Source organism: Anser anser, assembly GCF_964211835.1.
Source record: "Anser anser genome assembly, chromosome: 11".
Classification (NCBI taxonomy): Eukaryota; Metazoa; Chordata; class Aves; order Anseriformes; family Anatidae; genus Anser; species Anser anser.
Window position 1 is genome coordinate 14,203,957 of NC_139732.1, and position 15,310 is coordinate 14,219,266.

Consider the following 15,310-nt stretch of genomic DNA (forward strand, 5'->3'; position numbering starts at 1 on the left):
ATCAGAAATGTACAAGATCAAGAATTGATGACTGATAGCATGAACACTTCTATTCTTTATGTCAGGACTCAGTCTCAACCCCTCCTCTGAGGTATCAATTAATACTAAAGCAGTAAGCTGAGTCACATTATCATATATGAAAAATATGAGGAATCACAAATTAATACCCCCAAATTGAACAAATTTCTAAGCTGACAAGCATTTATAGAACAGCACAATAAAGTCTGCCTATATATTATTTCATAATTACGCATTTGAGATAATTAGTAGTAAACCATGCTTCAGTCAGCATTTAATAAAGCTCTACAGTGTATGAGACAGCATATGAAGCAAGTATTGGAATATTTTTGCTACAAATAAACTATATTCTACTTAAAAGTTTGAGATATTGCAGTAGTTTCTATAAAGTTAGAACTTGCAAATAAGTTCCAAAAACCTTGAGGGAATAAGCATTCAGCAATATTATTCTGGTATTGGCATATATGTCACTAGTACAAGGTTGTTTTTTTACAAACACAAAAGCACCTAAACCCTGTCATCAAAAACTTGCAGGTCCCAAGAAGTGAAAATTCTGAAGAGTGATATCTGCTTACCTATCTGGGAGGTACTGGCTTTGCTGTGCTTTAGAAGTTTAATTATATTTTATTGATCAAACAAACTGAAATAAATCATAAGGAGAGTACTGCCCTATTTGAGAAGCAGGAAAAAAATAGTATCTTTGCAGATAGGCTTTCAAAGAATCAAAAAGTTACTTTAATAATTTATACTTAAAGAGTCCTGACAGGATTGAGATCAAAGATAAAAAAATTATTTGTAAAACATTAGGTCTGACTGATTATTGATGTGATAAATTATTGTATGCCTGTATAAAACCTCTTTATGTTTACACTTAAAACAGAAAAACCTTGAAGAACTGGTTTTAAACAGTTAAACAGCATGTATTTAGGTCTTGAATTTGTCTTGTCCTTCAACACAAACACTGGGAGAGAGCATAATTAGTCTCTATTTGCCCTTAACCACAGGTCAGCCAGAACTGCAGAAAGCACTTACTGCTATCATTTAAATCCAGGAGCAACTTCTTAAAGTTTAAATTCTTTGTGTTAAATGTTGGCCCAAGCTGCAATTGCAACCAGATTTCTTAGGTCCAGGCCTCATCTGCTGTGACAGCTGGCCTGCGCTGTGCAAGACAGAAACAAACCACAAAAGTATTTCCCCTTGCATCACGGATACTCTTTACTTGTTTAAACTTTTATTTAACCTCCTTCAACAGCATCAGATCTCAAAGAATGCAACAAAGATCCATCTGGTCATATCTACGTACCCCAACCCCTGAGCATAAGTACTTGACTATGCCTTGGATCGCACCTGGGATTATAGGCTCAAGCGCCCTTCCTCATTCATCCCAACAGAACCACCACAGTTTTACAGGTCTCTATCCCTCTGTGATCTTTCCCATCAGGAAAAAACAGGTACTGGAAAAACTACCCCCTAAATATCTGCAGCAAACTTCCAAAACATTAAAATGATAAACTTCTTTAATAAATTCCATTCCTCTGTTTTAATAGCATAAGGGGAAGTGATGATTTTATAGTTCTGCTGTAGGAGTCAACAGTGAAACATTTTAAAACACCTCCATCTCTGTAAAATTACACATCATTAAGTACAATGTCACCGTTCAAGGCTTACACTATACAGAAACTTCTGAAGGCTAACAGTTGAAAAAAATGGGGAAGAAAGGGTGAGCAGTTCCCCATCTAAAACACAAGCAATATTTGCATGCCCTAAGACACACCATGTGTGGTCTTTACAAAAAGCAAGTCATGAAATCGACAGAAAGCAATAGGTGCTTTGTTTAATACTATGACATCAATCATTCTACACTGAGCAACAACATTTAACTACCAGGCTGACTAAACACAAAGGAGACACAACCATAATGCACGAAGAACCCCCAGCATCCTGAGGAGCCATAAAATGGCAATCACTGAACTTACTCGTACCAACCTAGTCAGGTAGGGCTTGAGAACAGGGAACACAGAATCACTTAGGCTGGAAAAGACCTCTAAGATTGAGTCCATCGTTAACCTAGCACTGCCCAAGTCTACCCACTAAACCATGTCCCTAAGCACCACACCAATGTTCCACATAGCAGTGTCCTCAGCCATCTATACTGAATTCCAAATGCTATCAAAGGGAAAACTCGATCTTAAACATTAAACCAGACAGTTGGGGTTGAAACACAACAAAGGAAGAAACTAAGGAGGCTGCTTGGGGCGTGCTGGAGGGGCTGCCAGAGCCACAGACAACCTTGAAGTATTAAAACCTGAAGGACTGAAGGGTAAGCTTGTTAACTGGAGTGATGTAGCAAACAACAAATCACTAGCTCTGATGACTGGGATTAGAGATTCCTAAAGGTATAAGATAACCTAGTGATCCCAGGCAAAAGAAACAGTGTCATGAATTTAGCTGTGATTTTTTGTTTTCAGTCCTTTAAATTAAAAGTTCCACTGTAAGTCTTACTAACTAAATGAATAAATAATTTAATAAAAGTTTATTTGCTGCACTGTTAAGCCTGTCTGGTGCTGGGAGACAGGATGAGGAAAAGAGAAACCTCCTCCACAAAAACAGCAAATCCAAAGTAGTTTGAGCAGGCGCCTCTGACGAACCTATAGCCTGGAGTATGTTTAGGGAAGCCACAGGCTAGGGAGTGTTTCCTGCCAAACTAGAGAGAATTAGTGCCAAGTGCTTTGAGTTTTGGTAAACGATTCCCTCTAGCAGGTACAAACCAGCACCCCTTCTGTGAAGGGCAGGTGGCCAAGATATATACCACAGCTCCAAAGCAACCCTGAACTATCTCAACTGGCATGTGAAAAATTTTGTAAACCAGTACCCAATATTGTTCAACGCTATACTTCTAGTTCACCTTCATGTAAGTTGACTTTGGTAAAAAGAACTACATTTTATTGCAATTGTTATTTACAAAACAATGGACGACTCCACATTAATTACTTCAGTAAGCTTGTTTACAATAGAATTTTTATCCTATGAGAGGAGGAATGTTATCTCATGAGCTCACTTCTGGATAAAAGTGTACAGTCTTCTTCAGAACTCAAGACTTGCTGAGGTCTAATATTTCAGGACTACTCACCTTGAGATGATTCCCCAGGAAGCAATTTGTGAAATTTAGAAATTGGTGAAATACCAGTTACTTTTAAAAAATACATGAATAAATCCATGTTACAGATGAAAATCCCCAAAATACACAGCCATTTTTAGTGCTAGACACAGCAGAATAAAGCACAGCCAGCTATACAATTCTAATGTAACTTAATGGATAAAAAATCTAAATAAATATTACAATAATTTTAACACTCTTCTCCTCCTGCTTCCTCCAAAGTAAATGCTAACCAAATTATTTTAGCCAAGTAAGATTCAGCTAAGGCTCAGTCTCTGCAGGAGAATGCATAGTACAAAATTGCGCATAAAGCTTTTTTCAGGTACTACAGTGGATTTAACTTATTCAGTAAAATTATACTAAAATGAATATTTTGAATTTATGTAATTGTATAAAAAGTTAAGAAAAGCTATACTGGGTAATATAGTCCAGCATCCATTCTCCAACAGCAGTAGTGGGAGATGCTGCTAGAAGTATATAAAAGTGTCCAATTATAACTGAAAAAATATACAGGTCCAGAACCATTCTAAGCTAGAGATCCTGTCTTACTCTCTACATCCTCAAGACAGATTTTTTTCTGATTAATTTTTCAAGTCATCTTTTGAACCTGCAACATCCTAAGACAGAGAGTTGACAACTAATCATCTGGCAAAAACATACACTGCTTTGCTTGTTTTGAACTTCATCTCTTAATTTCATCTGATATCCCTAATTTTTGTAAATGAGACCAAACTGAAAAATAGCTCCTTTCTAGGGGGTCACAATTATTTTAACACAAAAGAGTCAGAGAAATAGCTGTACTGATGCAAAATCCACATGTAATCAAGGCCAAAAAGTTTGATCCTATTTTCTGTGTGGATTCAAAGCTCTTGAGCAAGTCACTGGGATTTGGAGCAGGGCAAAAAATTCATGAAGTGGAAAAAGAATTTCTTAAGAAACTGTTTAACCCTAGTATATGATTAGCATTTTTTGAGGAACATAATTTAAAAAAATAAAGCCTTTACTTCTTTAAGAATTCTCAGTAAGACTTTAAGTCTGGGAACCCACACATAATTCATACTTTTTGGCAAAAAGAAAGAACTAATTTGAGAAGAGGTCTGACCTAAAATATATATAACCAGACAATCCAGTTTCCAAAATTCTGTCTCTGAGCTAGATAATTAAACAGCTGAAAGGCAGCTATTAATCATTCCTAGAGAGTCTTTTTATTATCCTTAGTGGTTTGTCTTTAACGGAATCAAGCTAGTCACCAAACAATATTATGCACAGGTAAGCAGAGCCTTGGAAAATGGAAGCAGTTGCCACAAATCAGGGAAGCATGAACATGTAAGCAGCGCATATAGAAGCAGAAGAGATTACTTGGTATTCAGACAGACAAGAAGCCTGACAGCTTGATCAGACAGGACAGAAAGAGAATGTAAACTCTGAAGGAAGAGAAGCAACCGCTATTCATTTTTTTCCTTACTTGTTCTGTAACCAAACTGTATCATGCCTTTTTTTTTCAGAATGAATCAAAATCTCAATGTCCTAAGCAAACACATTATCCTTGATTTTAATGTTTAATTCCTTCTCTTTTAATAATTCCTTTTTAAGACTACCTTTGTGCAATTTCATGTGCATATCATTTTCATCCCAAAAGAAGAGAAGATGCTGAAGTTACCAAAGCTTTGACCTATGCTGAAGGTCAAAGATTTCTTGGGATCTGTATCCAGATCCTATCCTATGATCCCAATAACCTGTACTGCTGTGACTGAACAGTGCTAGGCAAGTGAAAAAGAGGAGGGGATGGGAACTGAAGTAAGTGCAGGTCTTAACAAGTCAAGTCAGGCTATACAGATTACAGTTATATATATTTTTTTCAGTCTTAGTTTTCTCAAAATATAAACACAACACAAAATAGTAAGTATGTCCAAAGACATTCAGGAACATTCAAGAATAAACACAAAGTGACTGAGAACTGGAAAATACATTCACTACTTTTATAAATAATAGTGCATGCCTCAACGCACTTTTGTTGGGTTACTTACAACAGAGTCAGATCAAAAGAGATTGTCATGGGGACCAGATGAGAAAGAACTAATATGGCATTGACACCAATAAGAGTCCCTGAAAAAACAATAGAGAAGTTGCTAGCTGGGGACTTATTGTCTACCTGCTTTTACACAGGCTAGGAGTGTGTGCTTCTTACCCATGTCTAAGCCCAAGATCAAAAGATACTAAATCATTCCAGGATCTTAGGCTTAAGTAAGAGAAGCGTGCCATTATACATCTATGTTAGGTGAGACTGAGATAGGGAAAAACCACTGCAAGAATGTCAGAGAGGACAAGCATAGATGCTAGCATACTGTAATATGGTCCTCACAGTAACAGAACAAACTCTAAATCACGTCCACGTAAGGATTAAAATAGATACCGCGTACAATTTGCCTATATGCTTCTGTTCTTTTAAAGCAATTATGTAAAAATACAGACATTTTGGCTTTTTTTTTTTTTCCTGTAGAAACAGAATCTCTGGCACAATAAAAGTCTTGTAGATGACATGTCTGAAGAGGTATTAGAGATGTCCGCTGATATTAGGCAGACTAGTTCAACATGAGGCCTCACCTGAAGGAGGCAGGATGGGCATGTCACCTGGAAAGGATATGCACAAAGAATACAGGAAATTATAAAGGATACCAGAAAGGTAGACCAAAGACCATAACCTGAACTTGAAAATGTCAGCACCTCTGCCTGTCTATGTCCAGGATTAGAGGAAAAAGTGACATCAGGACATTGTGCCACATTTATTAATACTAAATCTGTGTATTACCATATCATCCACCACTACAAAATGAATCCAGATCAGACATGGTAATTCCATGTTGTCAAAACAGTTGTGCTTTACAATAGTTTATATCAGATATTTATGTTACTGTGCAAAAACAGATGGTACTTCATCCAGCACAACATCCAGAGATACAGTTACCTCCTTGTAGCAAATACCTCTTTGTTACCAGTAAAATGTCTTTGTGCCATTTCAAAATTTGCAACATTTGTCTCTGACTTGCTTTAGACACTACAAAACTAGTTGAACCACAGTCAAACACTCTTGATATTATAACCACTGATAAACATGACAAATTGGTGAGTTATACTATAATCTGGACTTTGTATGCAGTAGACTCACCAGCCTGGAGACTAACAAGTGCAATGTATTAAAACAGAAAGTTACATTCTTACCTACAGAGCATTAACATTTTGAAGTGATAATTCAAAGGAGAAAAAAGACTAAAGTGAAGTTTATGAGGTAGCTCAATAATTTAAGAAACAAAAACATTGCAACCTTAGTATGAGCAGCAGGATTGCCAAATAAACGTAGTGAACAATATTTCAATATATTTTAGAAACTATTACCTTTTACTTTTTCCCCCTTAAATGATCCTCGAAGATACTGCTCACTGATCAATGACTTCCTCCTCCACAAAGATGTTCCAACATGTGTTGAGTTTTGGGGACATTAGTACCACCTCTAGAGCATGGAGTTTGCCTACAGGGATAATGTAAGTCAGCTTTATTGCAATATTGAATGGTTCTCTAAGGTTTTCTTTTTATTGTTCTTATTCTACATCCTATATTTATTACTAGAAATCTGTTTCTAGATAGAAGATAGACCTTATGAATGAATCTGGTAGAGAATGAATCTCTATGTAATGGTGATCCTAATTTAACCCTCCTTTGGAGAGACCAAGAAATTTAAGTAATTCAGTTCCCAGATACAAACTTATTCTGAGGCTGAGCAACTTATTTTGGAAGGCCCTGATGGCCAGAACTGACTTCCAGAAAGAACAAGACCTTTCAAGAAGGCTTTTCCACTACATTCATAAAACAAAAGCAAGATATTATGGTGAAAATAAAATTTAAATTCTCCAGTATTTGTGGAAGCTACCAGTATAATCACGCTCTCAGTTCAGTTAGAGTAAAACCTTTAAAAATTATGATTGAAGAAATAGCTTCATTTTCTTCATAATAAATCATAGTTTGAACATATACTCATTTATTTTGACAAAGTACTGTTTGATGAAATAACATCAGCTCTGACACTTAGAGGTGATCATGTTAAAAACATAATTCAGATTCCGTAGCATTGCAGAACTAATAAGAGTAATAAAAAGAAAACCTTAGAAATACACAAAAATATTGAACAGAAGCTGCCTTACCTTTCACAGAAAGGCAGACTCCAAGCTCTCAGGTGGTACTGAAGTTACCGTTCCAACACATGTTGGGACATCTTGTAAAACAGGAAGTCTAATCATGGACCTATTAAAGAAAGAACAACAATACAGTTTAACAATCTTCTGAAATACTCACTGGTTATGTTTATTTGGCAACACTGCTGCTGATACTAAGATGGGAACATATTCCCACCTTTTTTGAAAAGGAAAAAATAAATGTAAACAACATTTAATTGCCTTATATTATAACATTAGCAATCAATGAATTGCAATACAAAACAACGCATTTGCTATTAAATACAATAAACTCTTTTCCCAATCTCAACATACTAAGCTAGATGATCATAAATGTGAGGATTGATAAGAGGATGAGAACAGTGCACACCTAATCTAAAATTTATAGCAAATTCCTTGTGTTGTATTAGCAGGAAATATAAACAACCAACAAACAACCTCTGCACTCACTAAGGAAGTTACTATTTCAGATGTCAGAATTTAGATACATCTTCACAATTGTGCCTCTGCAGGTGACATACTTAAGTTCATAGGAACTATAGAAGGGTAATATAAATGGCATACCCAATAACTTGCAATTTGTAATTGTACAATACCTAACTTTTCTTTTCCCTGAGAAGCAGCATCTAGAATCACAGAAAACACCAGTCTAGGTACAGTTCAATTGGACTAAGTATGTTGTTAGGATAACGTACAACTTCAAAATGCTATGCTAAAGGAGAACAAGCACTTTATAGGCTAATTTGCACATTAGAACTATCTCCAAACACAAGAGTTATGTCCACAGATATTTAAGGAGGCCATCATGACAGAAAGATGCTGTTGGAAAAAATTGATATTAAAAGGAATATTTCAGTTTGAAGACAAATCAACTCAAGGATAACAAGTTAAAAGTCAATAATGAAAACAACTAAGATCAACAAAAAGTGCAGTGAAAACAAAAATATGTTTGCAGGCAATCTGATGGCTCAGAAATTCAGAATCCACAACTGTATTCTAAGCAGCTATAAACCCCTCTAAAGTAAACCAACCAAAGAAATAAGTATACTTTTATGTTAGAACTGCTCTGTATGTGAAAGAGCAATCATCAATAGTACAGTGTGATCTCATTCAAACATGAATACAACTGTTGACAAACAAACAGATGAAACAGAGATGACAGAACACCTCTATTATTAAACCAGTAGCAAATGCTTTTAACAGAGGCTCTGAAATCTACTGGCCTGGTTCCATGAAGGATATTCCAATCACTTTTTAGGTGGTTTAGCAATATAAAATGCCCTCCAGAGTATTCAAATTATTTAAAATGTATACATATGCATACAACTCCGCTGCCACTGTGATGCCACATAGTAGATTCACTGTACTACAGAATACAGAAACACAGATAAGCTATTTCATTATGTTTTAACGTGCATTTCTACAGCAGACATGCAATTCAAATGTGACTAAACGAAGAAAGAATCAAGCAGATCAATGATCAATATTTCATTAGACAATTAAAAATATCCTGTATGTAAAGTAACAAAAATGTAAATCTATAAATTGTGTTCAGCTTAACCTTACAACTGTTACACTGATAGAGACAGTGACTTAAATCTATAAAGCTGAGCTGCTCTGAAGCCATTTCATGAATGACTGTAGACCTCCTAACTTCTGATCTAAGAGCATTCGGATTGATTAGTGCATTTTCAAGTTTCGTAATAAATCCCCTGCATGACTATGTGTAGTCTTGCCTAAAAATCTATCTGGACGAAGCAAGAGAATCCAGTACTAATTTTCTGGTAAGTAATGTCAGAGGTGTATGCTATTTAGTCAACATAATAGACTTTTTTCAAAGGAAATTTATATCAATGCCAGATAACAGATATAAATGCAGTATTTCTCAAAAACAACCTATAGAAAAATCAATTTTCTAGCACAGATGTAAAAATAATTATGAATCACTGTGAAATAAAAATACCATAAATTATGCTCCAATATATTTTTATCACACACGTTTAGGTAAAAATAATTTGAAAATAAAAGATGGACGGTTAAAATGGATTCCATATGGCCAAACCAGTCCCACATTTCTTAGAATGTCACATTTGTAATTATTCTGTTTAGCCAGAACTCCATAACAATACAAATTGAAGTTAAAAAAATGGGTGAAGAACATTGAAAGTGAAGTGAAAAAGAGAAAGAAAAAATCTCACTCAGGGAATACAATATGCCAAACTTGTGTTATGTTATTATTGCTTTAAGACATTTATGATTAAGATTCTCCACCTATTGTGACATTTTAGGGATAGCCATGGAAAAGCAACATGCCATCATCTCATTGGAGAGGAAATCAGAATTGAAACAAAGCTGTGGGGATTAATATTCTGCTGCAGACTCTCAGCTTGTGAGTATACCATGCTCTGGTGACCACAAAATCAACAGCAAAGTTTCTCAAACACCTAGCAGAGTCTTAGAGACCACCAATTCTCAGAAAGAAGGCTTCTCAGTAAAGGACGTAACATTGTCCTGAGTGGAAATTTAAAAAGTAACCTGCATAAGAAAAGCAGATTTCATCCCATGCTGAGTGACATCAACAACAGACGAAATTGAAGATAATTGTCAGGGCTTCTGTATGCAAAAAAAAAATGTATTATGCTACGAAAAACTCATCTTCCCATTAAAAACAATAGTAAATGAGGAAAAAAAGTACCAGTCAAACATGCACTGCTACAAAATCTCCAGAACAGTTTCACCAGAGTTGGATAAAGAATAAGGTTAATGACAGTTATTTAGATATTAGGCTAATAATTTGTTTCTTGTTCATCTCACTGTATGCAACTCTTATTTATACACAATTCTAGTTATTATTTGTTTATCGTATTTTATAATATTTTTCCCCTTTCTCTTTCATATCTGTTCCCTTCCAAGGTCTTAATTATAAGGCAATATGAATAGGGTCACCTTTTTATCACATCCTTATGTGCTGTTAATGTTTAATGTTAACTAATATTAAATATAAAATACAGTTTAGCCTAATTCTCATCTGCTGAGCCTCAGAAACAATGCTGCAATTCAAGTAATTCCCGAGTCAAGGAGTTTCTATCTTCACAACACTGTTACAAACCATACTGAAGCTGCACTCTTAAAACAACTTGCTATGCCATACTGTTTTATTGACTAAGGTGTTGCCCCCTTTGGTAAACAGTGGAAACTCAGAATGTGTAAAACTAGCTTCTAAAACCTAATGAAACCAATACACTATTTTAACCCCCCCAAAAAAAAACAAAAAACTTATGAATGAATAGAAGTGAAACAAGTACAAGCACAAAGTTATTTTTCTTGTTTCTTTCCCATGAAAAACATATGAAAAAGCTCAGATTTTTCAGCACTTTTCAGCTTATCTTGCCCTTTAAAGAAATATTACCCTTTTACTTATGAAGTGAAAGGCCTAAAAGTTTTAAAAATTTATATGCACATCAGCGCGTGCATGAAGAACATCAATCTCCACCTCTTGACTTCCCAATAAGAGAAACAGCAGTCATAGAGCTCTTTGCATATGTTTCATTCTGCTGTCATACAGAAAGATTAAGGTTTAAAGTTTATGATCCTGTATGGAATAGCAAAAGAAATACATTATCTACTAAGAAATATCCACTCTTGGTTTTGCATCAAAGAAGAATTTGAAACAGTCGCAACACTGTCTTCCTACATGAACAAATGGCAATGATTACCAGCCAAAGATGACTAGATACAGAATTGGATAAGGAAGCGGATGAATATCTTTGCATCAATTACCTTTCAGTTACTTCTTCCATTTAAAAGGATCAATAATAATATTACTCATTTAGATTTAAAATAAACTTTGGATGATAACACTGCCAAGTTGAGCAGCAGAGATAAGAACGTACAATATATTAAGAAACCTTTCACTATAACTTTGAGGCATTTGGCTGGTGGTTACTGCCAAAGACTGAATAGCATCTGCTCTCACTTTAGCAGTTTATATTCTGACTCTAGTGAATGGAAGCACAATCTCTGAAACAGCCTTTGGGGAACACTACTGAGTTGCTCGACAGAGCTGTTACTCAGAAAAGAGAGGAGGAGATTAATATTACAGAAAACTTGAAAGACCTAGCTTTTGAGAAAGGAGAGAAGAGCAGTTTCCTAATACTGTACATACCACAAATCTCTCTTTTACTAAAACATTAAAAACATGCCCTAAAACTAAAGTGATCATTAAATATGAATAGATTTAAAGGTAGGAAACAGGGTCTGTTTAAATTATATTCAGGTAAAATGAAGAAGTAATGTATTTTATCTTGTTTGTCAACACGCATAACAAAAACGGAAGAATGAGGACTCACATATACTTTCTTTACCTAATGTGCTTGAGAAGGTCACAGCCTCCTTTGCTTAGTCCTGGTGAGTCTAGGCATAGCAACACATGGTAAGACTGAGTTGTCGTGATCTTACAATGTCGTTATTTTAAGTGCCCAGTAGCACAACTAGCAAATTTGTGTGTGGTCCCATGCAATCAACAAATCTGGCCACACACAGTGAAAACCAAACTTCTAAAACTTCAAAAATCAGCTGAAGGAATTCTCTCCTCAAGAGCCATAGATCCCAGATAGCAGCCACTAGTGAACCCTACAGCCACTTTCAAAACTATAAAAGGTTTCATATAAAGCCAAAATAAAGCTCTAAAAGTGGCTGCAGGAGATCACTAGGAGTGGCCGCTCTTTTGGATTCACTGCTTTTGAGAAGTAAATCCCTGCAGCTGCTTTTAAAAGCTTTGAAAGTTTCATTTCAATTATCAAAGCCAATAAAGCTTCAAAAAGAGCCATAGGGATTTGTTCCTCAGAGGAGCAAACCCCAAAAGGCAGTGATGAGTAGTGTGATGGGTTCTGTGGCTCTTAAAGTATGTACAGATTCCTGTAAGTCCTACACTTGTAATTACAGCTCCATGTTGTGCAGCAATTGTTACACCCAGACAGCTCATTAAGGCTTATATGGCAAATTCATTACTGATTTCCCATTCTTTTTAACAGTTTTACATCTCCGTTTCCTTTTTGTTTTCTTACACCTGTATGAACCATCATGTGAGCATCGCTCACAACACATTTTCAACCAAATTTCATCAAAACCTTTCTGCCTTCCCATCTCAGATGGCAATAAGCCATCTCACAAAACATTGCACATGCTTGCCCAGACTGCGTCACATAATGCCATCATCGTATCATTTCAGCATGATAACTAAAGCATATAAAATGATTCATTTCTTAGAATGGCTTCAACTTAAAAGGCGCCTAATTAAAATACAAAGCAAAGCTTGACAGTAAGTCAATGAAGAACCTTGCCTGCAACTGCAATATAAAAAGGCTTTCATTAATTCAATGAACATAAACACAAATAACATTTCAGAAGTATCCTTAAAACGCTAAAATCTTAAAAACCTAACTATGCTGATTTGTAACAATATCTTTAAAATCGTAAGGACAACTAATTCCCTAAAAGCTTTTATAAATTTAACTACTGACATAAGAAGAGTTTATAAAAGAAAAAAATAAATATATGCTCCCAAACACTTAGAGCTTTGCATCCTAAGACTTTGATGATTCTTAAAATATTACCAAAAATTGTGATGAAAAGATACATTTAGGTACTAGAACATATATAGGATATTAACCATGTGTGTCATATGAAATATATTCTAGGCATACTTACTAATCTTAAAACATCACTAATTTTGACAACGTATTTTTTCTACTGAAGTTTTTAACTTCTGTTTTCAAATGGCAGAGTGAATAAAAACACCTTTTAGTCAGGATAAATAAATACATCTTTTTGAAAAAATGCTCTAAGATATCACTATGAACTTAAATAGATGTAGGTGTTAGGAACTGAATTTGGTTTGTATGGGGAAAAAAATCTTGACAGATAACTTCAGCAGTATGTTAAATCTTATTCACAGGTGTCCTCTGTGACCTGAACTACTTACTCTACCCCTCTGTTTCAATCTTCTCATGTGTAAAACATGAAGGAGGATTGTGAGAAATAATTAATGTTTGCAAAGAGTTTTGAGATCCTTGGATATAAAAACCATGGGGAAAGCATGAAGTATAAAAGTAGCAGTATACTTTTTTTTTTTTAATTCAAGTTTGGGGTAGCCAAGTTACTTTTATCATAAAAACCTTGAAAGTTTAAGGATACAAGTTTATGTAATACAATGCATAAAGAACAATTTTTAACAATCTAAAGTGCTAAGCATATTCTGTTACTTAGAACCACATAACACAAAAGGAAACACTATCAAAAGGAGCGGACGTTTCTCACCCATTTCAAGTATGCGTTTGTGTAGAGGTATAGCAGCAAGAAAGGGTTCATCTTTACAGGACTGTATCTGGGTTCCAACCAAGTCAGAGTTGGTAGCCATAATTCGGGCACTTTCTTCATTTAGATTAACACCGGCCATAGATGCAACATCATTGATGTCATCATCATCTCTATAATGAAAATAGAAGTAAAAAATAATTCTGCATGTGATATATACATTTTATATGTTAACTGCTTCGCCAAAATGCAACATGCCTGGTGTCTGGGCCAGTTTGAGGCACAACCACCAGGGTCTCAATTCTCATACAAAATATTCTCAATTCAGAAATAACTATTTCTCTGAATATATTAGGAAGCCTTCAGAAGCAGGACAATTTGTCTCTAACAGAAGGAGTGACAGAGGTGTCTTTTCTTCATCTGCAAGTCAGTGATAGCAATGATACCAGAATGGTCAGGAAACTAAGAGCAATAATCACCACCACCAATGACCGATCAAAAATTCTCTTTATGCTGAAACCTGGGAGTGAAATGATAAAATACATTAAAAAAATAAATAAATAAATAAATAGGACACAGAGACACTAAAAACAAAAACATGAATTTGGAATCTTGCACTGTTTCACATGTGCCTATCAAAATGCGCACCAAAGCGTTTTCAGCACTGGTTGGTGAAGATATTTTTGACCCTGATGAGTATATAGGTAAGCTTGGTTTCCGATCATGATCTGACTATACACTACTATTTTCTCTGGTAACGTACAAAAATCAGTTGAACATGCCGTCTAGTTTTAGAAAAAATGAGCTGCATTTGAGAAGATGATGGCAGCATTTCCCAAGCCACTGTTTGCCCTGCAATACCCTTCCTAACTGCTTGAGGAAGCATTGACTGAAAAATTTGAGTTTCAGAAGACAGATCATACCTTTATCTCCCAAGCATCTGTTATCTCCTACCCCTATAAGGTATGACTTATAACCGTGGAAACAAACCATCTGTTTTTAGCGCTACCTGTTTAGGAGATATGTATGACACTAACGCTGTATTTCAGTGTTTTCTAGGAGCAACTACATAACCTTTGAGAATATATATATGGAAAAGATCCAAGTACATCCAACTTCAGACTCCTACTACTGCATTAAACAAACTAGTAAAAGCTTAATTTAAAAGATTTATTAAAAAATATGACATATATGCCCTTCTATGCACCCTAGAATACTCACTTTCACCTTCCAAAAACTTTAATGCCTACCGTAAAAACCAAAGCTACAAGTAAGGTGTGAGGAAAAAAAGAAAGGAGAGAAATCTAGAAATCCACAATCCAGATCCTCCCTGCATTGCACATAAATCTGGCTAACAATAAGTAATATATTAACTCTCCCCTATTTCCAGATCATGTTTCCAGGAGCTGGTTATTCAGGTGTTTTCATCTCCTTTCAGCACTCATCCATACAAAATCAAGATAGCATTCTTGACTTCTCCCTAAACTTGCCATCTGACAAGTCTTTTGGGACAATCTACATAAGCCCCCAAAGTTCTTTATGAGATTTGAAAACCCAAGACAAGTTTCACCTCAAAGGGCAGTGCAAAAGAAAA

The 15,310-nt window shown here is 35.4% G+C and overlaps 1 protein-coding gene across 5 annotated transcripts in view; it reads right to left on the minus strand.

The window, feature by feature from the left end:
* Positions 1-15,310, minus strand: part of LOC310879800 (transcription initiation factor TFIID subunit 4-like) — a 149,206-nt gene that overhangs the window by 89,186 nt on the left and 44,710 nt on the right. For 2 of the 5 annotated variants that reach the window (XM_083794647.1, XM_083794646.1), the window contains exons 10-11: positions 13,720-13,889; positions 5,780-5,806 (exon numbers count right to left, since the gene is read on the minus strand). In XM_083794647.1, the coding sequence (XP_083650773.1) occupies positions 5,780-5,806; positions 13,720-13,889 (197 nt within the window). Of the gene's footprint in view, positions 1-5,779; positions 5,807-6,568; positions 7,472-13,719; positions 13,890-15,310 lie in introns of those variants that run through there. The other 3 variants (XR_014571118.1, XM_083794649.1, XM_083794648.1) reach the window with 3 other exon arrangements.